Source organism: Phyllostomus discolor, chromosome 6, assembly GCF_004126475.2.
Source record: "Phyllostomus discolor isolate MPI-MPIP mPhyDis1 chromosome 6, mPhyDis1.pri.v3, whole genome shotgun sequence".
Taxonomy (NCBI): domain Eukaryota; kingdom Metazoa; phylum Chordata; class Mammalia; order Chiroptera; family Phyllostomidae; genus Phyllostomus; species Phyllostomus discolor.
This window is the reverse complement of record NC_040908.2, coordinates 134,720,035-134,747,664: the sequence shown is the minus strand read 5'-3', so window position 1 is coordinate 134,747,664 and position 27,630 is coordinate 134,720,035. Positions and strand designations below refer to the sequence as shown.

General features: G+C 54.1%; 1 protein-coding gene across 12 annotated transcripts in view; it reads left to right on the top strand.

Annotated features, from left to right (window-relative positions):
- PLEKHA7 (pleckstrin homology domain containing A7) overlaps nt 1–27,630 on the top strand; it is a 202,431-nt gene that overhangs the window by 160,948 nt on the left and 13,853 nt on the right. For 11 of the 12 annotated variants that reach the window (XR_004903933.1, XM_036029093.1, XM_036029098.1 and 8 more), the window contains 11 exons: nt 2,314–2,836; nt 3,377–3,463; nt 6,091–6,144; nt 15,525–15,593; nt 15,772–15,852; nt 17,233–17,382; nt 17,973–18,074; nt 23,112–23,220; nt 23,365–23,591; nt 26,623–26,811; nt 26,914–27,031. Coding sequence is in view for 11 of the 12 variants with exons in the window: in XM_036029093.1 (XP_035884986.1) it covers nt 2,314–2,836; nt 3,377–3,463; nt 6,091–6,144; nt 15,525–15,593; nt 15,772–15,852; nt 17,233–17,382; nt 17,973–18,074; nt 23,112–23,220; nt 23,365–23,591; nt 26,623–26,811; nt 26,914–27,031 (1,709 nt within the window). In the remaining variant the exon portion in view is untranslated. Of the gene's footprint in view, nt 1–2,313; nt 2,837–3,376; nt 3,464–6,090; nt 6,145–15,524; nt 15,594–15,771; nt 15,853–17,232; nt 17,383–17,972; nt 18,075–23,111; nt 23,221–23,364; nt 23,592–26,622; nt 26,812–26,913; nt 27,032–27,159; nt 27,558–27,630 lie in introns of those variants that run through there. The other variant, XM_036029099.1, reaches the window with a different exon arrangement.

The following is a 27,630-nucleotide window of genomic DNA, read 5'->3' as shown; positions in this document are numbered from 1 at the left end:
GGAACCCCACAGGCAGGTGCCAGTGGGCTGCAGAGCCAGGCTAAGGGGGAGGGGGTTTGGGAGCACAGGCAGGACATGCTTTGCATGGCTTGCATTTTGCTTCAGGCAGATTGAACAACTGTTAATAAAGTCGTAAGCTCCCCAGGGGATGCGCCCACCCCGCCAACGTGCTGCTGAGACAAGGTGCCCTGTGACTCTGGGAAATCAGCAGCAAACCCTGCCACCTAGTGGCAAGGGAACAAACTAGACAGACACACTAGACGAGCCTGGGTTGAAGAGATCCCGATGTTACGTCTTGTAGTCGAAGAGGTAATGATAACAAGGGAGATGAAAGCTGCTGTTTTTAAATGGCAACTATTTCTATCCCCACAACAATCTCTTAAGTGGCTCTTAGTGTCCTCATTTTCTGGTGAGGAAAGTAAGGGCATAAATGAACCCAAAGACGAGCCAGGAAGTGATTAAACGGGATCTGTTTTAAAACGGGACAATTTTAGAACAATGAGGATGTTAGCTACCCGAGGTCTTGTTAAAACACAAGTGGCTGGCCCCGCCCCCAGGGCTTCTGACGAGGCAGGATAGGGCGGGACCTGATAACCTGCACCTCTCACAAGCGCCCAGGTGGTGCTGAGGCTGCCATCCATGGCCACTCTGAGTAGCACTGGCTCAGAATAATGCCTCGATCATGATAAGTGCTGCACAGAAGCTTGTGAGATAAAATTGATAGATAAAGGCAGAGTCGGGATTCCAGCCAGGCCCGCCTGATTCCAACATCTGTTCTCTTTTTACAGCATCATGCTGCCTCTCAGTTTTGACTTTTAAGGCTGAATAAAACTCTGTCCTTTGCCCTTTGCCGATTCTTTCCTTCACAAAACAAGATGGCTGGTTGGCTGTGGTTTCCACCATCGTATCCAGCTCTTGTGTGCTGGCACATTTGTTGAAGGGCTGGTTACGTGTCAGGACTTTCTCAGACCGTGGACAATACCACAGAATATGAGACGTGGTTCCTGCCCGGCAAGGATTTACAGCTGGCTGGGAGAGAGATGCCTTGCAAGTATGAAAGGGTGATGGCAATACAGGACCTCAGAAAAGTTACTGGTTATTCATGCAATGACCAAGTCAGGGCAAGAACCCCGGGGGCCACGGCATTGCAGAAGGCGTCCGTGGGAGAGGTGTGGTTCACTGTCCTGGAGAATGGGTGAGGTTGGGGTGAGCAAGGTGAGGGGAGCCCACACAGCTAGGGGAGGAAAGAACAATATTATGAGAATAAGGGGGGAGCGGAGCATCTGCTGGTCAAGTGTCTTCTGTGCAGGAGGCACAGAGCCCGCATTCTCTGCCTTGTCTTGTGGATGCTTCAGAACAACCCTGTGAGAAGCAATTCTGTCTTCAAGTTACAGGGAAGGAAGCTGAGCCTCAGGGCGGTGGGGTCACATAGCCAGTGGAGGTGGGAGCTAGGATTCCACCCCAGGTCAGACTGCCTCTGCTTTTTCCACCATGAGAAGTTGCCCAGGGGTGTAGGAGGTAGGGCAAGCCTAGAGGGAGGCTCTGGCTCTCAGGCTATGGGCCACACCCAAGGGAGAGGGCCTCCTTGCCCGTTGGTCCCCAGACACCTGGCTTTCCCCAGCGCAGCCCTGGCCCCAGTAAGAGGAGCAATGACAAGACAGCAGGACCGCAAGGTGGGTTGAGGTCAGATGCTGAGAGCTGTGAGGACCAGGCGCAGGGCTTGAGATTTTATTTCATAAGCAGTGGGGAGCCACTGAAGTTTATGGAGCACGGGAGTGATTGGGTCTGAGCACTTGACTGTGTACAATGTGAAAACTAGTGAGGAAGGTCTGTCTCAAAGTTGTTGGTGGTGAGGGGCATCGTTAATCAGTACCTGGACTAGAGAATAGAGAAAGGAACTGGTATCAGCCACTTCCATTAGGAACTTCTAGAACTTGGCAGTAGGATACCAGGCAGAGGGTAAGTCTTGGTGAGCTGAGAATTGTGAGGTTCCCCCTAAAACAATGTGCACCCATCCAAGGAGCTGACTGGGGCCCGGTGGGAGCAGGCAGAGTCCATCCTGCTGCACTTGGAGTGATGGGCGTGGGGCAGCCGAGTTGGCCCAGCAGAGGGGTGACACTCCGAGGCTGACAGGGGAAAATGGTTTTGGAGTTCTCTGCCAAGAGACGGAAGTCCTGGATGTCTGCTTTGATCGTCCTTTGGGGTTCCTACAGGGCTCCCTCACCTGCCTGGCTCTGTACGTTATCTTAGTTGTGTTTCCAGGAGCCTGATAGACCCTTGCCAGTCATTTTACCTGTCCTTCTTTCTCCTCAGCCTGCCTCTGGACCAGACCCTTCCTCGCCAGGGTCCCAGCCAGTCCCTGTCCTTCCCAGAAAACTACCAGACTCTTCCCAGAAGCACCCGGCACCCCTCAGGGGGCTCCTCGCCTCCTCCCCGCAACCTGCCGAGTGACTACAAGTACGCCCAGGACCGAGCCAGCCACCTGAAGATGTCCAATGAGGAGCGCCGAGCCCACCGGGATGGCACCGTGTGGCAGCTGTACGAGTGGCAGCAACGGCAGCAGTTCCGGCACGGCAGCCCCACGGCGCCCATCGCGGCGGGCTCCCCAGAGTTCGCCGACCAGGGCCGGAGCAGGAGCATGCTGGAGGTGCCCCGCTCCATCTCAGTGCCTCCATCTCCCTCGGACATCCCTCCCCCAGGGCCCCCGAGGGCCTTCCCACCCCGGCGGCCACACACACCAGCAGAGAGGGTCACTGTGAAGCCACCTGACCAGAGGAGGAGTGTGGACATCTCGCTGGGGGGTTCTCCCAGGAAGGCGTGGGGCCATGCCACCAAGGTGAGGCTCCGGAGTGCTGCCCAGCTGCTGGGGTCCAGCATGGTGGTGCCGGCAGCCTGGGATGGCTCGGACACACATTTGAGCGGTTTACAGTAATGATGGGTGACACGCACGCAGTACTTCCAGGTGTCGGGGTCGTGCTGGAGGCTCCACTTTAACTCCTACAACAGCCCCAGGAAGCAGGTGCTGTGACGATGCCCACATCTCAGATGAGACCTCTTGAGGCGTTAGGAACTGAGTAACTTGCATGGGGCCACACAAGTGGCCCTTCAGCTCTTCCCTGCAGCTCGGAAGGCTGGAAAAGCTGTCAGTGTTGAATCGGTTTGGTTATTTACTATAACCCAACTTAAATGTTAACTCTTCAGGGGGCTTTCACAGTTTATCATTGCTGCAACCTGATGAAAAAAGTGCACGGCCCATTTCACAGATGAAGAGCGAGGCTCAGGGCGGTGCAGTGGCGTGCGGTGGGCTGCCCTGGCAGTGGGTGGCAGAGGCCCCCTTGCCCGGCCCTCCGTGTGACTTCTCGTTTCCCGCCCGCAGAGCTCCTCTCACGTGGACCGCCGCTCCATGCCCTCCTTGGGTTACATGACCCACACTGTCAGTGCTCCCAGTTTACACGGAAAATCGGTAAGCAGAGCTTCACCTCCCCCTCCGGGTGAATGGTCTGTACAGCCTGCAAAAGGCTCATCTCATTTGTGTTTCCCCCTGAGCCCGCCACTTCTGGTCTGCAGGGCAGCTGTCAACCCCCATTTTAGAGATGAGAACACTGAGGCTCAGAGAAGCCGAAGGACTTGCTCAGGGTCGCCCAGCCGGCACTGGGTCCTTCCCAGATCTGATGAAGAGCTTGGGGAAGTGGAGGAGAGTGTGGGCTTTTCTTCTCTCTCAGGCAGCTTTCTCCAGCCACCTGCGTTTCTCCCGTTAGCTCCTCTCCTGGTCTTTGCTCTGATTAGTTAACTGTCTTCAAAGTGTGAGTCTGGGTGAGGGGCACTGTTGGTCACTGTTTTCTGGAAAAAGTTCTTTCTGCAGCCCCTTTTCTGGCAGTGCCTTTATGTGTCCTAATGACAGAATTAATGCAGTAATTACTTAACGGTGTCACATCAGTGCTGCCCTGGCACGGGGCGAAGAGTCATTATAGCGTCGTGCTCCTGCGGTGGCTAATTTCCTCATGATGTGTCTACACACCTGCAGCTGGAGCAGCTCTCGCTGCTCCTGTCCCGGTTACGGCGGCACCAGGCCAAGTTGGCCAGTGTGCGAAATTTAGCCGTCGGCCAGTTACTGCAGCACCAGCTGACCTTTCCCACCTGCCAGGTCAGCGCCGATGGCCTCTCTCTCTCTCTCTCTCTCGGGGCCGGGGCCATCGCGTGACATATGGCCTGTGTTCCTCGTGCCCACGCTCTGGTCTGTACTTGCTGGCTGGCTCTCTCCCTCGTTCCCTGCCTGTTTGCTTCTGGATGCTGTCACCAGACGCTGCGGCAGTGGTGGGGCCTGCGCCCGGCTCGGGAGGAGGCTGCATGGGGTGGGCGGGACCTGGACTGTGGCTTCTCTGGCTGTGAGTGGTGACTGGCAGGCTGGTGTGTGTGGTCATGTCCCAGGGGCTGTGCTGGCTGTCGTCTTTGTGGCCACCTCGGGCATTCCTGGGATGCCGGAAGGTGTGTGTTGGCCTGGAGGGAGAAGGCAGAGTGCCTTGCTGGTGGACAAAGCAGCCTTGCCTCCCTTTCTGGGAGCCTCGCAGTAAGCTGGGAGAGGCCAGGTGGGACAGGAACTAGTCGCACACAGCAGGCAGGGGATCGAGAAGGGGAGGTGACTGGCCCGGGATCCCTCAGTTACATCTGGAACCCAGGTCCCGCCCGGCACAGTGTTCTGAACTTTCCAGGATGTGGGGTTGGTCCAGGCAGTTCGCTCACCCCAGCATCTGGAGCAGCTTAAAGAAGGTACTGGTCCAGACGAGGTTGGTCCCTCTGAGCTGCACAAGAGGAGGCAGAAAACAGGAGGGGAGGGTGGCGGCATGGTCGCCTTCTTACTTGCCCTGTTTTAGTGGGACGCGAGGGACCCGGGAAATGTATTTAGAAACATGAATATAAGGGAACACTTACAGAAACCCTAAGTTGTGAAGTTGGGTGATTTTTAAATAACATTTATTTAATAACATTGATTTGTTGATGGTTTCATACCATTGCTCTGTCCTGCTTTCTGCTGTGGAAGGTGTTTAGGGGACTGGACTGATAAGGAACTAGGGATGGGTAAGGGGACAGTGCAGGGACAGAGATAAGGTCTTACAAGCCACTAGAGTCCCTGGCAGTGGTCCTTCCAGCCTTCTCACGCTGCAGAGCACAGCCTGAGTGTCTCTCGTGTTCTCTGTGTGTGTGTTGTACGTCAGAGCTGTAAGCAGGGCCAGCGCTGGGCACGCTGGGAGTTCTCTTACTCTGCTGAGAAGGGGGTGCCTGGACTGCCCTTCTTAAGCTTTCTCGCCCCTCTGCCTCACAGGTAGCTCCCGTGGTCTGTCACACGGGAAGCACACCTTCTAGGGAAGCAGTCTTTTCCTTATTCTCGCTTTTGCTGGTACCTATTCTGGAGAATTCCCCAGGCTGTCGGAGACAATCCAGGCCGATGGGTGGGCTAGCCCCTGACCTGGCCACATGGGCTCCCTGCTGAGCAAGGAGGCCCAGACCTCCGGGAAACTTCCAGAGGCTGCTGGTGCTTATCATTCTGAAACCCAAGGCCCTAAGGGGACCTCCCTGGGGCACCTAGGTCATCTCCTTGTCTCCTCCAGGCATTTATCTAACCAATCAGGGGGTCCTTTTGCTTCATGCATGTGAATGACCCAATGCAGAGGTTTGATGACAAACACTGGAGGACTGGGAACTGATGGGACCCATGCTCGGGTGTAGCAGGTCCCCTTCCAGGGAGAACTCTGTAGTCCTGTCTCAGGAGGTCACCGCTGCCTCAGTTGCATTGCTGTCCTAGCCTTCTGGTATCCTAGCCTTCTGGCCCCTCTCCTTGCCATCAAACTGTCCTCTTTAGCTAATGAGGGGACAAGCTGGCTCTCTCCACAATGACCTGCAAGACCCACCGTGCTGAGAGAGGGCTCCGAGCTGCACCGAGACATTTGCGCTTCCTCTGTGGCCCTGGATGTGTTGGTCTGCTGTGGCCGCTTGTCCCCGGTGCTGTGCCATGTAAATGATTCACGGAGCCCCATGGTATGGAAACCCTTGGTGTCCATAACTGGTTTCTTTCTCTCTCTGCTTGCTTTGAAGGCCGATGATACCTACCTCCAGCTGAAGAAAGACCTGGAGTACCTGGACCTAAAGGTGAGCGACACCAGGGGTCTTGCTTGCCTTGGACACTCACCTTTCCGAGAGTGTTAGCTCCTTTGTAGCCAAGCCCAAACCAAAGACAGTGCAGGTCTGATTAAATCTGGATTCCAAATGGAAACAGCTGCTGTCTGTCTAAATCAGAAGAGTTTTATTTCTTACAGCCTCAAATTCTGGGCTCAGTTTCTTGTGAATTCTGCTGTAAGGTGTCTGTCTTACAGAATGAGGCCACAAGATTCTGATCTCTTCCTGTCCTTGGTCAGAACCCAAAGGTCCCTGCAAATAATAACCAGTCGTTTCTGCAAAGCCTCCAGGGTAGGGGGGTGGGGGGAGTTTGATTCTCTGGGCGCCACTGATGTGTGTCTTTGGTCACAAAGCAGGTCAGTGGATTGTTCGTCATTGGGGGAGAAGGTTCCACGTGGAATTATGCAGCTCTGGGGGATGCCGTCATCTCCCATCCCCATTTAGGAGGTGATCACTGGTCCGTCCCTGTAGGTGATAAAGCTTCAGGCTCTCAATCAGCCTTCGTAGCATAGAGAGCCCGAGAAAGAGAAAGCCGTGGAATTGAGAGGCATTCTGCTTGAAAGAGCTGCTATTGTTGCATTCAGGGGCGCTCTGAAAGCTCCCACTGTGAAAAGCACTTCTTATGCCTGAGCCATGAAATAGACTGAAGGAATGTGACCTTTAATTAATGGCAGGTGTGAGAGGGCGGGTGCGGGGCTGTGGGAGGGCACACAGGTGACTGCCACGAGGGCGTGCCTCCTTCAGTCCCCTGTGTACCTGGCTGGAGAGATTTTGAACACAGGTATTGTCATCCAGCCTTATAGAAGGGTGGGGGGGGATGAACATGAGGCCTCATGGTAGCAGGGGCGGGGTCGCTCCCCACACAGGCCCATTTACAAATCAACTAGTTAACTTCTGTCTCTATTGAGCACTTGCTGTGTACCCAGCTCTGGAGATGCCATGGGGAGATGCAAGAATAAAATTGAGGCTCTCTGGGTTGGAGAAAGGACATACCCCCAAATAATAGACTTATTAACAATGAGTGGACCAAGATCTAACCCGGTGCTCAGAGCTGAGGTCACAAGGATCGTGGGCCACAATGCTGGAAAGGCTTCTGGGGGAGGTGGTGTGTGTGGAGCCTGGGAGAGCCAGAGCATTTAGGTTGGCTGAGATGGCCAGGACAGGGATGGAGGGAGCCGAGGAGAGCCAGGGTGAGGCTGGTGTGGCTGGGGCAGTGGGGGAGGTGGAGGTAGATCATTCGCACCAGATTCTATGCAGGGCTTGAGGAAGGAAGGTGCAGTGAATGAAAGTCTGACTTGGTTTTGGACATGAGCAAAACAGGGTTGTGTCAAATGCAGGACATTTGCTAGTTTACCTGGCGTGAGCGAGTATTGTAAGTGTGGTAGTGATGCCTCGGGGTGCAGAGCGCTCGAACTCGGTGGTGGGGCCTAATGTGCACTCGGGCCTATCCTCTGTGCCCTGCTGGGACGGGGTAGGGTCGCTCCACCACACCCACCATCCGCACCTGACTCGGGGAGAGGTCCATCAGCCCCTGCTTCCATCTCCCGTGAGTGCTGCCACACCCAGGTCCCGGCCTTTCTGCCGCCAGTCACCATGCTGCTGTTTCCTCTCAGCCCTGTTCTGGGCTGTGCAGTGGGCGCAGAAGGATTCCTGCAGCATCCACGTCCCTGGGCCATGGCAGAGGCCTGGCTCAGCAGCAGCATAGGCGTGCCATGAAACCCTCCTCTCGGTGCACAGTGGGCGAGAGATCTTAATGAAGTGCTCAGGCCAGAAAAGTGGGAGTGTGTGTCTTCCGACTCCTGTTTGTACGGGATAGCTGAAACTCACAGTAGGTCCTGGAGGGAAGATCCAGCTCAGCTTTCTTTTATTTCAAGATTGTGGGATTTGAGTTAAAGGGAGTTTAGAGGGAGAGAAACTGAGGCACGGGGTAGCAGAGCAGAGCCTGCCAGGAGTCCCCGTGTGCCCTGACGGCCAACAGAAGCTTAATAACAATGGATGGTACAATAAGTGCTGGCCACTGGGTTTTACTCCTGTTCAGTTTGTGAGCCCTGCAGTAGACCTGAGAGGGAGGCGGTTCTGCACTGAAGCTCTGAGAGAGAGATGGTTGTCTCCATAAACAGTTACTGGGGAGCCAGTATTTGGGTGTCGCTCTGACACTGAAGCTCATGCTCTTAATAACCTTGCCTCCCAGACGGTTAAAATGCTGCTTCTGCTCCTGTGGACCCAGAAGAATTGGGTTTTGTATGGAACTCAGCTTGGGGTCACTAAGCCTCTCAGGAAATGGGCTTGATGTGACAGATGCAATGTGTATCCTTGGGGCGTGTCACTGGTGAGGAGCCGTATGTGCCCAGAGCACTAGTAATTGGAAGTTGTCGCTGTTTGCCATGAAAAACAGCTGTGTTGATACCAAGCTTTTTCCCTGGTCTTGTGGCTGTTACTCCAGTGTCTGGCTCCTCTTAGAACTTGTCCCCAAGATAAATGTGCCAGCAGCCCGTGTGGGAAGAGAGGCTGGGGTTTGTGCTGCGTGTGAGTCACCAGTCTGGCGTGGCTGCCAGAAGGCTGGCCCCACCCACCTGGCCTGCCCCTGTGGGACGCAGTGCTCAGATCAGGGAGGCGGCGGGCCCGCTCTGCTCTGACCAGCTAGGGTAGAGCGTTCCCCGAAGTGTGTCTCACTTCAGGGTCCAGGCGAGGGAGGAAGGGCTGGAATCGAAGGAGAGGCGCTGAGGACCTGGGAGAACCATGGCTGCGGAGTGTGTAGGCGGGATCCCTTTGTGTGCAGGTGTCTGAAACCCCCATCCACCTGCTGGGCCACAAAGGGGATAGACATTCCAGGGCTCAGGCCACGTTGTCACCATTCTACGTCCCTTAGTGTGCGGGTTGCCTCCATGCGGCCAGGGAAGGCAGCCACCTGCAAATCCAAGTTCATTTCCTCCCAGCCTAGCCTCCCCGTGGAGTGAGGGGGCAGGGGGTCCTTACTGGGAGGGCATTCTGGCCAGAGACGAGAAACACAGAAGCTAGCACAGCCCCAGGGCAGGAGGTGAGGGTGATTTGGGGAAGATATAAATATAGGCTGTAAAGCTCTGAAATATTACCAGGTGCCTTCTGTGGCCCTAAGGGGGAATTAAGACAAGTGGAGAGTAGCCACAAGTAGACTGGTTTCAGTTGAGTACAAGACAGACTTTTCGAAAGGGCCACCACCGGTCACGGTGAGCTCTGCATGGCTAGGGTGTTGCTGAGGCCTGGGGAGCAGTGCGGGGGATGAGAGGCTGGCCAGGAACACCCTGAGGCCCGCTGGCTTCCTGTGTCATGCTAGGGCCCCTGAGACACAATTGAATGGGTCTAGGGGTGCGGAGAGTGGCAGACACTGTCCCCACTGTCACCAGCTTCTTGTGAGAGGTTCTTCCCGGGTCCTTGTGGGGAGAGCAAGGAGGTGAGCCGGTCTGGAGAAGGCCTGTCTCTCCATCCCCACTAGGTTGGCCTGAAGTCCCCTTGTCCCTGCCCCAAAGGCCACAGAACCCACCGTCCCCGCCATCAGCGGGCGCTCAGCTTCCAGAATCAGTGGGTGGTGTTAGCTCCGCCCCGTGCTGAGGAGTTTTTCCTTCCTGAAATGAGCATTTCTGCTGCAGTGCCGAGGGATCCCGCAAAGGCATGCTCCACTGTCTTAGAAGACGCTCCGTTTAGCGTCTTTTTGGAAATATTTACTTCTCTGGCATTTCACTCGGCGGTGCCAGGGTGGAAAGGAGTCCACACTGGCTAAGCGCCTGTTTCTGCCTGGCCGCGTTTGGGCACTTGGTGTTCTCATCTCCCGTAATCCTCTCAGCATCCTGGAGCGGCAGGAATTATTGTCCCCACCTTACCACCCAAGTCTCAGAGATGTGCCTTCTACAAAGTTACACCACTGGGATTCGAACCCAGCGCCTAACTCCACACCTGCCTTCTTTCCTCCACGTGCCATGTACTTCGCCTACCCCTAAGGTGTATTCACCGAATGGTACTTCTGGCACTGAAGGGCTGCTCTGCAGGGTCCTGCACCCCAGCTGGGTCTGAAGACAGGAGTGTGGGGGCTAGCTGTTGTTGATGGCCGGATGTGTTTTTATGCGGCTCTGAAGTGCAAGTGGGATGGGGAGGTGGAGGGCAGGGGGCGCAAGCTGCTCAGGTGATGCCTTTGTAGGTAGAGTAGGTTGCAAGGTTGCAGTTGGCTCCAGAGAGGCTCTTGTCCCTCGAGAGGGACAGGTCATCAGTGGCCCCAGGTCCCTGGCCTCCAGACCCTTCCTGACTGTTCAAGCCTGGGGTCAGGGCTTCTGTGCCCAGGACCCGTCTTCAGGGTCAGCTTTGGGAGCCACGTTTCTGAAGTGGGGGTCTGGGGCACCACCTATTTCAGGATCGCCTGGGAGCTGAATAAATAATCACAGATCTCGGGGGGGTGGTGTCTGTTGAATTAGAATCTCTGGAGATGGCACCCAGAATTGTCATTTTTTTTTAAATCAAGCTTCAGGGGGATTTTTGAGCACACTAAAGTTTGAGGTCTGTTGTTCTGGAGAAGAGATTGTTAACCCTGGCCATGAACTTGAACACCAGAGGAGCTCTTTAACTGAGTGTCCTGTACCTTAGCGGCTCTGATTTAGTCGATAACACACAGGTGTTACTCTTCAAACAAACAAACAAACAAACAACCCCCCCTCAGTGTCTCCAGTGTAGCCGTGGTCGGGAAAACCGTTTCAAAGCAGTGGTTCTCAAAGTGTGCTGCCGTACCAGCAGCCTCAGCAACACCTGGGCACGTGCTAGAAATGCGAAATCTGGAGTCCCACCCCAGACCAGCTCCGGGAGAACCTCTGCAGGGTGGCGTCCAGCAGCTCTGTGGGCAGGGATGGGCTTACAGTTGTTTGTGTGGGAAAAGGCATGCAGGTTATGGTTATTACAGTAGATTTATTAACTCCAAAGATTGTTGCTCACAACTGTAAAGCTACCTTTGCTCACTCATCCCTGTGTTAACAAGGCCTCCAGGTAATTCTGAAGCATGATGAAGTTTGAGAGCCAGTTGCAGAGTCCTGGTTCCCAATCCTGGCTGCACAGTTAGGATAGCCCCTGGGGGAAGGGGACACAAGCCCCACCCCAAGCCAACTACATTTGAGTCTCGTCAACTGGGACTCAGGCACTGTATTTGATCAAGTTCCTGGGAGATTCCAGTGTTCGGGCCGGGGCTGGGATCCACTCCCACAGTGGGCTGGGACATCTTCGCTCACAGGAGCGGTGAGCAGTGGGATCACTGGTGAGAGTAATTATTTAGAGGCCACGTGGGTGTGCAGAGGGGCGTCCGAGGGACTGGTGACGGCCCCGCTCCAAAGCAGAGATCTGGCACCTCACAGCGTGTGGTGAGGGAGGACCGAGGAGGACGCCCAGGTCCCTGTCGCCCTCTGCGGCAGGACCCAGGATGCAGTGGGCACTGAGCTGGGCACCGTCACGTAAACCAGCCCACACAGGGGTCCTTCAGGCAGGGCTTATCCCCCCTCCATTTTATAGACGAGGGGACCGACCCCCAGAAAGGTCCACTGGCTGGCGGCCGCTGCGTCACACAGCCGCACGTCCCCCTTGAGGCTCCCCTCGCCGGTGCCCCAAATTCTGGCTCCTTCAAGTGTTGTTTGATGTCTCACCTGTTACGTTTTGTTGTATTTGCCTTTCTGTTTGGAACAGATAAAAAATAATGAACCTTTGATCAACGTGCTTTACAAAGTGCTGAAGAAGTCAGCACTGGGCTGTCGGCCCAGGAGAAGCGTAAGATGATCGGATCTGTGTCTCCGAGCGGGGCCATTCCATTGCTTCTGGCTCAGTGCCGATCCCATCACTTGCTTAACCAGGGGCTCTCCTGACCACCCCCAGGCTTCCTGCAAGTCATTCCGGTTTATTTCCTTCTTTCTGAAGCTCCCTTCAGCACTCTGGCTGGTGCACCAGGCTGAGCCTCTCATCCGTGCTGTTCTGTGCCTCCATCTCCTGTGCTGCCTCGGGGGTGGGGGCGGGGGTGGGGGGCTTGCCCAGCTTGCCACCAGCTTGTGTCATGTCCCCATTGTCGCTTGTCTGCCTCCATGGGGAGGCCTGACCTAGACAGAGACCAGCATGGTCTGGGCAGTCGAGCATGAGTCTCTTGGGAGGAGGGAGTGGTCATTCCTGCTCACCTTGGAGGAGCTGGGGTGTCCTCAGATCCCACCGTGGACCTGGGATTAATGGGGCTCTTCTTGGGGGCAGAGTGTTGCTGTCTGGAGCTGGACTAGAATGAAACGGGGCCTCCCACCCCCCCTTCGGCTGGTGCAGAACTAGTGCCCGAAACACCGCCAGATTCCGTTGCATTCCGAGGGAGGCTGCAGGGCGGGAAGCACGTGCTGTGTCCAGTCACCCTGAGCCCTGAGGACCAGTGTCTGGGGGTGTGAGGAGAGGAGAGTAAGGTGCCGGGTGGCCTTCAGTTCCTTCAAAGGGAGAAGTGCCCATGACTTTCACTTATTCTGGTGAAGTGATGCTGGGGACCCATTGCTAAAGTTTTAAATGGATTTAAGCATTGCTAACACAAAGCATGGCTTTAAAAGGAAAATTAGATGCAATACACTACTTGTGGATAGGCTTTAGTAGCCTTGGCTATCTGGAACAGAACCAAAGTCAGGAGCTTACAAGGCCTCTGAGCTGTGTAAACACAACTTCAAAGCCCAGCTCCAAAGCCCGTGGCCTTCACTCCACGGGAGCGGGTCTCGGCGCAGCCAGCTCGCTGCTCGTTTTGTTACATTCACAGGCTCGCTGAGCAAACGTTTCCCGAATATCCTCCATGTGAGGGGCCCTGGCTGGGCTTTGAAGATACAGAGAAACTAGGTCGCAGCCCTCACAGTCACCCCTAATTAGGTTAGCATCTAGTGAGGGGAGACAGAGCGTTTCACTGATGTGCTAGGGCCCTCAGTCGGAGACACAGGTGTGGGAGCGGCTCCCGTGAAGGGTGCCGGGCCCAGCAGGAGGGAGGGGATGGAGAAAGCAGCAAGTACGTCCCTGCGTTGAGTTTCTAATCCCAGCAGACCCAGTCCGAGTTTGGATGCCTAACTCTCAGCACCTTCGAAGCAGCACATTAACAGGGGAGAAGAGGAAGCTGCCTCTTTGAAAGGAGGGAGTGCTAATATCCCAAGAAAGGAAAAAAAAACACATTACATGTCAATCTAAAATGAAAATAAAAGCACAGAAATTTGGGAGCATTTCATCCAGGGGTGCAAATAGCCCTAAATACAAGCTTCTGAGAAATTCTATACTACTGATTTTTTAAATAATGACTGATTCATCCCCCCAAAAAGGTGGGGATACGTTGAGAATATATTCATCATTCTGTGAAGGCAGTGAAGGGCATACCTTTAGTCAGCTTTCCATCAAAAAGTTTAAAAGATTCGGCTCTCTCGGAATGCCTTTTTTGTGAGGAATGCCTCACTTAATCCCCGATGGTGCTGGGCAAACAGGCTTCGCGCCCGTCAGCTTCTCTGCCTTGCCGTTCCAGTGTCGAAAACACGCCACTGGTAAAGAGCGTCAGTGAAATAAGGGGAAGAGTTTTGCTGGGAGGAAAAGCCCCCAAAGCACATCTTGCTTTGAAAATGATTTCTTCCTGGGAAATGAGCCGAGTGACAGCCCCTTGGAGGGCGGGCGGGCAGGCTCTTTGCCCGCTGTTTCACTGAGGACGGCGGTGCAGAGTGAAGACTCACCCACGTCTACCTTCCGGGGTCCCCGAGTCTGAGGGCCCAAGTCCTGCCTGGGGAGTTCAGCTGTTTGTGGTTCACAAGGATGAGCTCCTCCGCCCGCTTTCCCCTTCTGCCCTGACAGAAGCCAGCAGAGCCTGGGTGTTCGTGGATTGTTGCTGTCATCGGTGTGTTCGTGACTGTGCGTGTACGTGTGTGTACATATCACCTGTCAGTCTGAGGAGCGGAATTTGGCTGGAGTTCTGTTTTTCCCAGGGAGTCTGCAGCACTGACCTGCAAGCATTTCCCTCTGGCCTGCCTGCAATGCAATAAGCATTTGCCGAGTGCCCAGGCCTTGTGCTCAGGGCTGACTTTACCAAGATAAAGAAGACAGTGGTCCCTGCCCTCTTCTGTGCAACCACAGGGAGCGTGGGAATGGGTGGGGGCAGGCCTGCAGCCAGACTCAGTCCTTGGGCCAAGGCATGGATGGAGAAGGCATTCTCCTTTGACCTTGCCCTTCGCTAATGATTGTCAAGGAGAGGGAGTGTAGGGCAGTTGGGCATGGGGGTGGGAGGAGCTTGAGTTCTGAGGTGAATGTGTGCAGGTGTATTTCTGTTTCTGACTCACATTCCCAAACTTCCTGGGCCTCCCAGGTGGAGTAGGGGGAAAGCGAGGGCCATCTCTCCAGCAGCTGTCTGTCCGTCCACCCCGGGACGCTCTGCATGCTACACACCACCACCCATCTCGGCTGTGGTTAGCTACACCCTCTTTCCCTGGTCAGATCTGCAAAGTGGAGTTCAGCAAGATAGCCTCTGCTACACGGGGCACATTCAGCCAGGCTCTTCCTGCCCCTGGCCTGGCCATGGGGGGGAGCACATCTGTGTAGAAGCCCCCCCTTCTGCACAGCTGTTGGCAAGGAGGTTTGGGGGAAATGGAAACAAGGACCACAGCGCAGGGTTTAGCTTCAGAGGGGTCAGTCAGAGATGGGTGGCAGGTTGCCATGCTGGGTCGAGGGAGGGGCGGGAAATGTGGTGTCCCACTGGCCTGTACATCTGGGTGACTTTTGTCTCCTGCAGGGTGGTCTCCTTTCTTGAGAGGACAGAGTAACTTGTAACACACACAAGTACGGCCTACCCTCACTTATCCAGGGATCAGTTGAAAACCCCAGCCAGGAATTATCCAGCTTCCTTCTTCCCTTGGCCAGATCCTCTTCCCAGATAGTTAGGGTGGGAGGCCCACCTTACTCTCAGAGACTTCCTCAAACTAAGGCTTCGCAGTGTCCAGGAGATTTGCTTGTTTGTCCTGGTCCACCCTTCCCGCTGGCCTGGACCTTTGACCCCAGGTTCAGTAGCATAACTCTCTCTTATTAATGGCAAACTTTCTGAGCAAATAGAAGCTGCTGTAGTTGATGATACTATAACTTGAACCTCTGTGTTTCCTTTAATTTGAGAAATTTACAAGTGCCACTAGAATGCTGAAAAAGTTTTTTTTTCTTCCTAAAGTGAAATAGGCCTGAAAAATAAAAGCAAGCATGGCCTGAGGTTTTGCCCCTTCTGTGCCGTGACCCTATTTGCCACTGACCCATCATGGGGCTCACTTTCCTTCCCGAGCTTTGATCCCAAATCCTGCAGTTAAATCCCCTTTAACTTGTTCACCTCGCAGATGACAGGCCGGGACCTCCTCAAGGATCGAAGCCTCAAGCCGGTGAAGATTGCTGAGAGTGACGTTGACGTGAGTGAACAGAGTGGCAGGCTGGCATCTCTGCCGCCTGCTGTCCCCAGACCCGTCGGGGTGGACAGCTTCAGGCAGGGTTTGGATGGTTCTGTAGCCAAAGGCCTTCCAATTCCACCCCAAGGCCATGCCCTTTGCTCCTCATCCCAGGCCTTCTCTAACCCGTTCTTGCTCACAGGTTAAACTGAGCATCTTCTGTGAACAAGACAGGATCCTCCAGGACTTGGAAGACAAGATACGAGCCCTCAAGGAGAACAAAGTATGTGTCGTTTTTGCATAATCTTAGGCTGGGAGGAATAGGGGGTTTGTCTGTTCTCTGTCATGGACCGGATGGTATCAAACAACAGGGGTTAGTCTACCCAGAACAGTGTCTTTACATTTAAAAGGTGTTTCATGGGGCAGGGGGATTCCTTCTGGTCCTGGAAGAAACCTCACAGGGAGGCCTTGGCCTAGTGCCCCGGCCCTCTTCCTCTCACCCCCCTATTCTGCTCCGGCCCCCCTCTCCCTGGAGGCCTGGTGAGGTGATCCTGGGAGAGGAGGGCTCCACCGCCTCGTCTGTGTTGATGTCCCCCAGTCCTGCAAGGACCTGGGCTGTGGAGGAAGCAAGACTGGATGGGAGGGCAGGAATGGACCGCGGCGGGTGGGGGAGGGGGGCACTGATGTTTGTTCTCTTAGACACAGTGTGGATGTTTTTCTTCTTACACTTTTTAAAGAAGAAAAAGTGGATTTTGTTTATTTACCATATTTTGCCATGTATAATGTGCTCCCATGTATAATGTGCACCCACATTTTATCCCAATCTTTCGTTTTCATTTTTTAATTCAATTGTTTATTTATGTATTTAGATACTTGTTTTTTTGTGTTATAAAGGAATTTTAGCATTAACTTTTGAACATATGGATATCATTATTGATTTCTATGCATTACACTCGTAATGCATAAGCATAAGTAAAAGAATTAAAAACATTTATATAGATATGGAATCAGTACTATCCATGTATGATGCGCATCCTTATTTTTCCCTCAAAAATTTGGGCAAAAAAAATCCACATTATGCATAACAAAATACAGTGCTTTCAGAGAGTGGGAAGGGAGGGAGAAGGAGAGGGAGATAAACCTTGAAGAGCCAGAGAAAGGTCAGTCACTTGCCTTTCCCATGCCCCCTACTGGGGACCTGTCCCGCACCTGGCATGTGACCCCAGCACGTGTCTTGACTGGGGACTCGAATCTGCGACCTTTCTGTTGTGAGGCGATGCCCAACCCACAAAGCCTCACCAGTTAGGGCTCTTTATTGCACTTTAACCAGGTGTTATAGTTTTTACTCTGAAAGTTTATTACATGTCCTTTGTCCCAAAGAACTTAAAGAGTTTTCCATTGACTCTGATTTATCCTCATTGTTTATCCCATGAGGAGCCAGAAGCCTTGCACCCATTTTGTAGATGAGGAAACTGAGGCACGGAGCTATTGGGTGACTTGCCCCAAGCCACTCAGTGGGCAGAGTCAGAGCCAGACCCAGAAACCCTGTCAGGCCCCATCTGGACACTGCCCCTTCAGTCGAGGTTTAGCCCCTGGCGTGGTATGGGGAGGCCTCCGGGGACTCTCCTGTTACCATCCTGTACTTTGACCCTCGCCCTTGTAGGACCAGCTGGAGTCCGTGCTGGAGGTGCTGCACCGGCAGATGGAGCAGTACCGAGACCAGCCCCAGCACCTGGAGAAGATCACCTACCAGCAGAGGCTGCTGCAGGAGGACCTCGTCCACATCCGGGCAGAGCTCTCCAGAGAGTCCACTGTGAGCAGAGGGTGGGGAGGGTGCAGACTCTTCCCCTCGGGCTGGGCTGGGCGGGGGTTGCTCTTCTCATCTCCCCCGCTACGATTGAATTGGTGGCCAGGCACCAGAGTCTTGGGGCAGCAGGCTGCCTCCTGACGGTGGCTTACCTTGTGCAGGGGTGGCATGTCCAGGGCTGCCTTAGGGTCCTGTCCATCAGTGACTCCTAGGTGGCTACAGTGATACCTAGGGGACCAGATTTCTCAGAGGAGCCTGTAAGGTTTGTTCCTGATCTGTATGCAGATAATTCTGCGATGTCAGCATCTCCACTTTATTTGTTCATCTGATGTGGGGCAGGCCCTTGCTGCCAGGGCTGAGAACCGTAGTGTCCCCAGCAATATAAGTAAGACAAGACAGTGCAGAGGGCTGGGGTCAGAGCGTGCATGAGAAGACAGCCCAGGTCCCTCTCCCACCAGGCCGGCCCAAGGAGACCTGTGGGGCTCCCCTACCCTCTCCCCTTGGCCAGGCCAGCTGTGGGCAGGAGTGCAGGTGTGCATGGGGCTTCTGGGGGGCGGGGCACGACTGAGAATCTGAAGTGTCTCCTTGGCCAACAGGAGATGGAGAATGCCTGGAATGAGTACCTGAAGCTGGAGAGCGACGTGGAGCAGCTGAAGCAGACCCTGCAGGAGCGCCACAGAAGGGCCTTTTTTTTCCAGGTGACTCGAGGGCCCTCGATCCCTCCTGAGCTCTGATTTCTTGGGAGCCCTACCCAGGGCCTTCTCTCCCTCCAGGGGGACCCAGCCTGCGCATCATCCCAGACTCTCTCCGGGGATCCCTGCCCCCAGCCCCCATCTTCCAGCTCTTAGACAAACTCTGGCGTTTTTGTGAGGGCTTTACATTTGGGAAAATAGCCTTGAGGGGAGACAGATATCAGTCTTGAGACCCTTGCAGAGGCTTGAGTGTGATCTGTGTTTCTTAGTTCTTGGTCCATCCTGGCCTCCTAGCTACTCACTCAAACAACAGCAGGAAGCCCCTCCTTCCTCGCTTCCTGAAGATAGATGGTATCCAGCCTTCACCTGAGGAGGCAGTGTGCCTGCAGGAGGTGCCTCTGGTCTCCGGGCAGTCATTAGCATTTCTGGAAGCCGGGCTAGGAGATACCCATCGCTGTGGCCCCTGCCCTGCTGGGGAAAGGCAGCCTTAGAGCCCTGCTTCCGCTGTCCTCAGAAACCGGGCCGCCCTTCTGACAGTCGCCTCTGCCCCTCAGGTGCGGGAGGACAGGCTCTGCGTGGTTTTTCTTCCCCCAGTTGGGTCCTCCAGGTGCCCGGTGTCCGCTCACCATGGTGCCCAGCCAGGCTCCAGCCCCACCCTCAACGTTTTCAAAATGGAAAATCACCTGCTTTCAAACCCAACCTCAGATCTCTAGCTCCCCTTCCGGGGCCCTAACATGCACTCGCCTTGTTTGAGTTCAGTGAGCCTTCGCTGAGGCTCCTCCTAGGGAGATGCTCCTCTGGGCCAGCTCTGGGGCACGGCTTGTTAGAGGGTGACCTTGCAGCCAAGGCTCCTCGTTCCAGTGAGCTAATGAACATGTCGACTCTGCTGATGTCAGCCTCACCCCAACAAGTGATGGAAATTCAGGACTGGGAGGCTTCTCCCAGGCCCTGCTTTCCCCCCTGTCAGCATTCAGAGCTGGTCCCGAGAGCCGGTCCACGGCCGTGTGGGGACTCGGGCCTGTGGCTCGGGCCGGCCTGTTCGGCTCCCAGGACTCGTCTGCCTCCCGCTGCCACTGGCTGTTTTTCCCGGTAGCTTCCCTTCGTCCAAGCTGACTAGCATTTCCCTGTTCTCTTTTTGTATCCACAGCACTTAGCATAGTGGCTTGAAGTAGTAGGTGAATATCGACCAAGTCCTTCAAATGACTATTTCTCATTACTAGTTTCTCACACTGTCCTGTCCTGTTATATGCATCTTCTTGGACTTCAGTGAGCCAGATTAATTTTAGCAGTAGTTTTTTTTTTAGCTGTTTATTTCTTATGTTTCTATGATTCTACAAATAACACACGAATGCATCTCTTTGAAAGGGCCAAACGACGAGAAGCAAAAAAAAAATAAATAAACAGAAGCTTCCTTTCCCTCCTTCCCCTTTCTGCCCCGGACTGCCGCCCTCCCCAGTGTAATGGGGGCTGTCTGTTTGCAGCGTCACCCCCACCCTAAGCACCTTCTTTGCATTTCCAAGTACGTGCACATACATGGAAGTACAGAGCTTATTTGGGGTGGGAGCCAGGTGTATTTACAGAGGAATCTTTCTTATACTTTGTTCAGTGACTCACTTTTTTGTTATAACCTTATGTTGTGGAAATCTTTCTTGAAAAAATACTCCTAAGTTTATGCTGCCCAATATAGTTGGTATTTAAATTTAAACTCAAATTAATTAAAGTTAACCAGCATTAACAATGTGTTCCTCAATCACACTAGAATCATTTCAGCTGCTCAGGACCCACATGTGGCCGGAGGTTACCATATGGGACAGTACAGGTGGGGGGAGACTCCAGTAACCCCAGAAAGTTGTACCGGACATCGTTGGTCTGAGTCAGCAGTTTCCAACCAGTGTGCTGCCAGAATTTTTAAAACACGCAGTACTGTTTAATCAGGACCACTGATCTCTTTCCCTTAGATCGTCAAATAAAAAAAATGACAACAGCCAACACAGCAATAGCCATCTGGTGTGAATGAATCAAAATTATACCTGTTTTTATTTTTGTCAAATCAGTGAAAAACATCTATTTTCGTGTGCCACAGAATTTTAGTAATCAGTTTTTATGTGTGCCATGAAATGGAAAAGGCAGAAAATGGCCAGTCTGAGTAAATGAAATTAAATTAGTTCTTACCTGCTGCATAGAACCCTGTGGTGTGGATGTCTTCTGATGGACACATACTGTCACTTGCAGTGCGTTTTGCTCTTATGAAAGGTGCCTCAGTGAGCATCTGCGTAACCACCTTTTCCAGCTCAGCTATGAGCATTTGTCCAAGATAGGCGCCTGGAGTGGACCTGGTGGGCTGCAATGGAGGCACCTCTTCCGTGGTGGGGGGGCTCTGCCCAATCCCTGTCTGACGGGCTGCGCTTGGGCCCCCCCCCCCACATCCCCCAGGGAATGGGAGCACCGGACCTGCCTGCCTGCCCACGTCCTCACCAGCACGTGACGTTATCAGTCTTTCATTTTTGCCAGTCTGCCTGCTGGGAAAGGACATCTTGTTTTAATTTGCATTTATTTAATTACTAGTGGGTTGAACACCTTTTCATGTGATTACTGGCCCTTTGTATTTCTACTGTGCCTTACTTATTTCAGGTGGTTTGACATACAGCAGGCCCAGAGACTGTTTTCCCCCCCAAAAAGCAAATGGGTTTAATGTACAGGTCTTTTCATGGACTCCCTAGTAAGTCAGTAGAGCACAGGCCAGTTGGAAGCCCAGGCCCTGCTGCTTGATTGGCACCTCGTTTGGTGGCAGTGCTGACACTTTCCCTGAATGCCACCACGGCCTGGGATAGCCCACAGAGCCCTTCTTCTCACAGGCTCCGGGCTGACTTCTTTGGTGTGACTCCAGGCTGGGTGAGCTGTTAGAGTCCTGAATGACTCACGCTTGCAGCTCCTACCCCCTTTCTCTGTAGGGGGCCTGGAAACTCATTAGCCCCCTCTCAGTAGCCAGGCGTGGCTGTGAGAAAATTCATCGCCTTTTCATTACATGAGTGGCTTTATTTATGAAGATTTTCATGGCCACCTGGGCAGGGAAGCCAGAGGATAAAAGAACATCCAGGTGACTGTGAGGGGTGGTGACAGGTGAGGTTACCTGTAGGTGTCCCTACTTCGGGACAATGAGTTCAAGCCTTTGCTGAATGTAGTACCCAGGAGCCTTCCTACCCAGCCCGGGGTGGGGATATAAGAAGGGAACCCCACCACTTGCTCCCCGAAAGCTTCCTTCACCTTGTCATTAAGTTCTGAAATCCCATCACCCTTTTCTTACACATGGGGTGGCGGGAAGACAGCATCAGGGCAGGCTTGGGAACTGGCTGGCGGAAGTGTGTGAGCGGGCTGCCGAGGGAGAGGGAGAGCTGGTTTTAACGCCACGCTCCTCCTTCACCCGCTCCCAGGATGCTGCTTGGGAACCCCAGCTCCAGAGTTAATGCTGTTAGCCTGCATACACTCTCTGGACTCAAACACACGTCTGTTCTGGGACAGCTGTGCTTTTGTGAGGAGCTGAGCATTAAGTCCGTTATTTGCCCCTCAGCCCTGAGGATGTGAGTTGGTGTTTTAACCATGGGGGGAGATTGAGAGCGGGAGCCCCATTAGGAGGGAGGCCTCGGACATCACGGCTGTTGGACAGTATTTGATCGGGGGCTTTTAAGTGATTGGTCCTTTACTCATTCAACAGACATGTACTGAGTATCTGCTGAGAGCCTGCCCCTGCGTGGGGGGGGGGGGGCGCTGTCAGAGCACACAGTCCAGTTGCAGACTCGGACAGGTCCCTAAGCACGTGAGGCCTGTCCTGTCTGAGGGTGGCCAGTGCCTTGAGAGGAGATGCAGATGTGACACCTTCTGTCTTCCCCCATGGTAATTTAAACATTGGAAGAATACTCCATTTGATGTTTAAACAACTCTATTAAAAGATGCCTGTGACCCCTTAATCACGACAGACCCTGCTTATGTCTTTCTGAGGCCTCTTCCCGGCCAGTTTCAGGTGTGATTGTCAGAGTGTGTGTGTGTATAGCCTGGCTCTTCCCCAGACCTCTTGTAAAATAGCAGCTTTACCCTCTAATCCCTGTTACCGTGTGCAGTTCTCCCCGAAGAAACCTTGTACCTGTTCACAAACCTCCCCTCCCCCCTCCCCCATCCGTCAGCTCCCCACTCCTGCTCTAGCCAACCACTGACCTACTTTCTGTCCTTATGGATTTACCTGTTCTGGACGTTTCATGTACATGGAATCACACACTGTGTGGCCTTTTGCGTCTGGCTTCTTCACTTAGCACAGTGTTTCCAAGGCTCATCCATGGAATACCGTGTATCAGTACTTCATTCCTTTTTATTACCAAACAGTTTCCATGGCCCACTGTACTCTGAACTGAACTTCAAATCCCAGGATTTTGAAAGATGCTCTTTATATTCTAGGGAAGGCGTAACCTCTAGTCCTTGCCTTCTCTTCCCTTATGCCACGGCTGCCTACGACAGTCTATCTTCTAAAATTGCGGTAAAATATACATAGCATAAAACTTACCACCCTAACCGTTTGCAAGTGTACAGTGGTAGCGTTAAATGTCTTCCCATTGCTGTGCACTCGTCTCCACAAACTGTTTTATCCTGCAGGATTGGAGTTCTGTGCCCACGAAACAACAACCCCCTTCCTCCCCGCCCCCCAGCCCCTGGCCACCACCTCTCCTCTCTCTCCGAATGCCACTCCTGTAGACGCCGCATGGAGGGGAATCACACAGTGTTTGAGGCAGTCTGTTGTTAACTGAGGTGGAACTAGGCAAGGCGGGCTGGTGGGGGCTGCTCAGAAATCCCTCTCCTGGGCCTGGGGCATCTTCCAAGTCCGTGCTTCCGTGCAAAGCTGTGAAGCAGGCTTGGCTGTAGCCCTGGTGGGGTTTCCCAAGGACGTGCTGCTTCCCCAGGGTGAGGGGCCCTGTCTGACACAACAGCGCGAGCCCCGGGAAGAACCCTCTCATAAGGAGCTAAGAAGGAAATGAACCACCGCCTGGTCTTCCTTAGGAGAAGTCGCAGATACAGAAGGACCTCTGGAGGATTGAAGACGTCATTGCAGGCCTGAGTGCGAATAAAGAGAACTTCAGAATCCTGGTGGACTCGGTCAAGAATCCGGGTGAGTGGCATCTTCCTCGAGGCAGCACGTGGTGGGGGGGCATAACCCTGGGGGGGGGCGTCAGGCCCTCGTGGTATAGGTCATTCCTCCCCGGAAATGGCCCTTTATTCCATCCCGTCCTTGGTTTCCCTCCACGCCCCTCAGAGAGAAAAACGGTGCCTTTGTTTCCTCACCCGCCTGTGCCTTCGCTCTCGACTTTGGAGAGCAAGCCACCCCCGCAGCCCAGCCCACCCACCAGCCCTGTGCGGACCCCTCTGGAGGTTCGACTCTTCCCCCAGCTGCAAACCTACGTGCCGTACCGACCTCACCCACCCCAGCTGAGGAAGGTGACGTCTCCTCTTCAGTCACCAACCAAGACGAAGCCCAAAGTTGTAAGTGTGACGGCCGGGAGCTGAGTGCCGCCTTTTCCTCTCTGGCAGATGATTGTCCCTCTCTGTCTTCGGGTCAGCTCCTCTCGGGGGAGAAGCTTCTAGGGAACCATGGGGAGACAGAACCAGGCAGAGTGCTGAGCCACGAGACCTTAAGGAGTGGAGGCCTGCCACCAGACCTCAGACTCCCAGAATTGGAAGGGCCCTTCCAGATAACCGAGCCCAGCCCTCCCGTGTTGCGGTGGGGCCCAGCAGAGGAAGTGACCGCGGTGGGTGGGTGGGTGGGTGGGTGGGACCGTTCGTCTGTACCGTGCAGAGAGGTGTGTGGCCGCTCCTTGCAAACCTGCAGTTACACACACCTGCAGGCAGTGGGCTCACCTCAGCAGAAGAGTATCCTTACCTTCACCTACAGGCCAGCACTCTGCTGGGTACACCTGATCCTTGAAATAACCTCCTGGAGCACAGACAGGAAAGCTGGAATCCCCATTTCACACACAAGGGAGCTGAGGCCCAAAGGTGTTAACATTTGCTTGAGGTCTCCATGTCAGTAGATTCAGTCCACGTCTCCTGACCATTCTCTGTGCCGTCTGTCATCTTACTGAACGTCCGTCCCAGGTCCCCAGGCTAGGTTTGTGGTCCTTGGGGTTGCCTGGGCCAGTGCCTTGGTTTGCCTGGCATGAGAAGGGGCCAAGCCCTTGGCAGAGTTTGGGACAACAGGGCACTTTAAGGAAACAGAAGGTGTGGTCAGGTACCACGCTAGCTCATGTCTCCAGGGCCCGGCCAGCGCCAGTTGGAGCACACAAGGGGTCCGGTCCGAGTGACTGAGAAGCTACAGCGGAAGGCACCTGGGAAGGGGGACCTCCAGGATTTTGCATGGGGGAGCTTTGCCTGGGCACCATGAGTACCCTGGACGTCTGGTGAGGTTGGGTCACAGCAGTGGCTTAAACACACAGGTTCCCATACCCTGGTCCTTACCACCTCCCCACTTCTGGCCATGGCCCAGGGCCCAGAGCTAGAACACAGGTGCCAGGACCCAGGGTCATTGTGAATTTCTTCACCTTGAGATCTCCTGCCTAACCCCAGACCTAAGAGGCACAGGGCACCAGCCACAAAACAGGGTAGAAATAGCGAAACAAACAGGAACAACTGGGGAAGACGGCTGCCGACAGGAGGCAGGCTGCCTGCCGGCCGGGACAGGCTGCAGAGGGGACTAGTGCTGCCCCGGAGCCCCACCCCCGAGCTCCAGCCCTTCTGCTCTCTGGATCCCCGGACGAGGCCTGTCCCCTCTCCGAGCAGCCCCCCGTGCACAACACGCAGCCTTGAATAGACATCACAGAGGCGGCTCTTCACAGCTGGGCCCTCTGGGGCTCAGGGGCGGGGCTCTTCAAGTGGGGTCAGCACCAGGGTCATGGCAGTGGTGAGGGTCTCCTTTCCCCTCCTCTAGTAATGCATGTGTATTCACCAGTTTTACCATTGTCATTACTGTTTGCTTACTTTATATTTGTGAAGTAATTATGTCCTAAAATTGACATAGAATATGATTGTATAATTTAACAAATAATAATAAGGAGACCACACATGTTACACCAACACTCAGATCAAGAAACAGAGCTTTGCAGCAACCAGAGGCCCTCGGGCCTGTGGGTCCCTTCCCAATGCAAGGCTCTCTCTGCTAGCGGTGCCTGCTGTGTTGCCTTTGGGTAACTTCCTTGCCTTTTCTTTTTTAAGTGTTGCTACCTAAGTTTGAGTATCTAAGTACTTTAATTTTTGTCTATATTCAACACTGTGTTTATTCTTTTATACCTTCAACAATTTATGCTTGTGAGATTCATCCACATTGGTGCATGTAGCTATAGTTCTTTCATTTTCATTTGGCTTAGTTTCTTGAATTTAATGTCATTCACTTTTTTTTTTATTAGATAATACTCTCAAAGGGCACAAAATCAAAAGAGACTTTAAAACATAATAAGATGTCTCTCTTTCACCCTCTGCCTCCAGACATTCTGTTGCCTTCCATCAAGGGCAATCGATGCTTTGTGTTTATCTTTCTGGGGCGCTTTTTAGAAATTGGTGGTTCTGAGACCTTGTCAGGGCTGGGGACGCTGCTGCCCAGGGAGCCTGGGGGGATGACTCTCACACAGTGATGGGATGTGTTGCAGAAGAAGGATGCTGATAAACCCTTGCCAGGCGAGCTCACAGCACCCTTTCCTGAACTGGCAAAATCTGAACAACAAAGCAAAATGAGACTAAGAAAGAGGGAGTCTGGGAGGAAGGAGTCTCAATGGTCATTTGTCCCAGGAGTAGGCGTCTGTGGCCGCTGGGAGCAGGGCTGCTGATCTGCAGAGAGACCACAGCCCTCGGAGCGTGTTGTGGACTGGCAGGGGTTGGGGGTGGAGGGGGTTGTGAGGGAAATAGTGGCATCCATCATCCTCAGGGGGTGGGCTGTGGGGCAGGCAGTGAGTCACCCATCCTGACCGCCTTGTTCAGCCCCCTGGTCAGCAAGGAGAAGATATTTTGTAACTGTTCACATTTCTGATGGAGGGGGCAGAAGGTAGAATGTCCTTGCTCAGCTTATGAGCCATCTGAGACCTGCAGGGATAGTGGGTGGCACAGTCTGAGCACTGTGGAGTGGGGCGGACGTGGGGGCGGGGACTGGGGACACGGTCACAGACTCAGTGCCAGTGGGTGCAGAGCTGCCGGCCTGCTCCAAGAGAGGTGCAGTCCAAGCAAGCGGAGTGAGAGCAGGGAGCCAGGAGACCTGAGTCCTGGGTCTGGGGACACAGTGCGTATAGGCAACACCTTGAAAGATGGAAAATGTGTGACTCCAAAAAAAGAATGGATTTGGAGCCGAGGTAGCACCTTCTTCACAGCTCAGCCAGGGGAAGCGTTGGCATCCTAGGGCGGAAGTGGTCGTGCTCTGTAGGCCCCAGGTGGCCTGTTCTGGTGCTTTGGGCCACCAGGGCGGTGGGGCCCTCGGCACCCTTCCTCCCACTCCCTCTCACTGGGCACTGGTTCCGCTCCTTTTTCTGAACAGGAGGACCAGGCGCCCCCGAGGCCGCCACTCCCTGAGCTCTACAGCCCTGAGGACCAGCCCCCGGCCGTGCCGCCTCTGCCCAGGGAGGCCACCGTCATCCGGCACACCTCAGTGAGGGGCCTCAAGCGGCAGTCGGACGAGAGGAAGCGGGACCGGGAGCAGGGGCAGTGTGTGAACGGGGACTCGAGGGTGAGCAGGGAGGACCCCGGGTCACCCCCGTGAGTGGGGAGAGGGACTGCGGGATGGCGGCAGGGGGCTGGGCAGGTGTGACAGCCCAGACTGTGCCCACAGGTGGAGCTCCGGTCCTACGTTAGTGAGCCCGAGCTGACGACTTTCAGCGGGGACGTGGCCCAGCCCTCCCTGGGACTTGTGGGCTCTGACAGCAGGTACCAGACGCTGCCAGGCAGAGGTAAGGCAGCACTCTCCGTGGATGCTTTCTGGGGACCCCCCAGTACCACCAACCAGTGCTCCCCAACCCTCACTCGGCACCTTGCACCCTTCCGCCTGAGCTTTGGGCTGTAGGCAGCAGCTGTCAAGGGCTCCAGGGAGGGCCCGCCCCTCCTTTCTCTGGCCCAGATCCTGGTTCTCTTTCTCCTCCTTACAGCTGCTCCTGGAAGTAATGGTAACAGCAGTTACTATAAAGCTGGGCACTGTCACATTAAGCACTGTATAATCACTTAGTTAATATTCATAATAATCCTATGAGGGAAGTACTATTATCTCTGTTTCAGAGATAAGAAAACTCAGAGAAATTAAGGAACTTCTTAATTAGCTAATGACTGATGGAGCCAGAATCCAGTCCCAGTGTTCCAGCCCCAGAGCTGCCAGCTGGGGTGTTGGGCGCCAGCATCCGCATGGCCGTCTGGGGCCTTTAGGGGACTCTTTCCTCTTCTGTGTCACTCTAAGACTCGATGAGTCCTTTCTTTAAAGAAGCACACTTCTCCCTGGCTGGTGTGGCTCAGTGGACTGAGCACTGGCCTCTGAACCAGAGGGTGGCAGGTTCAATTC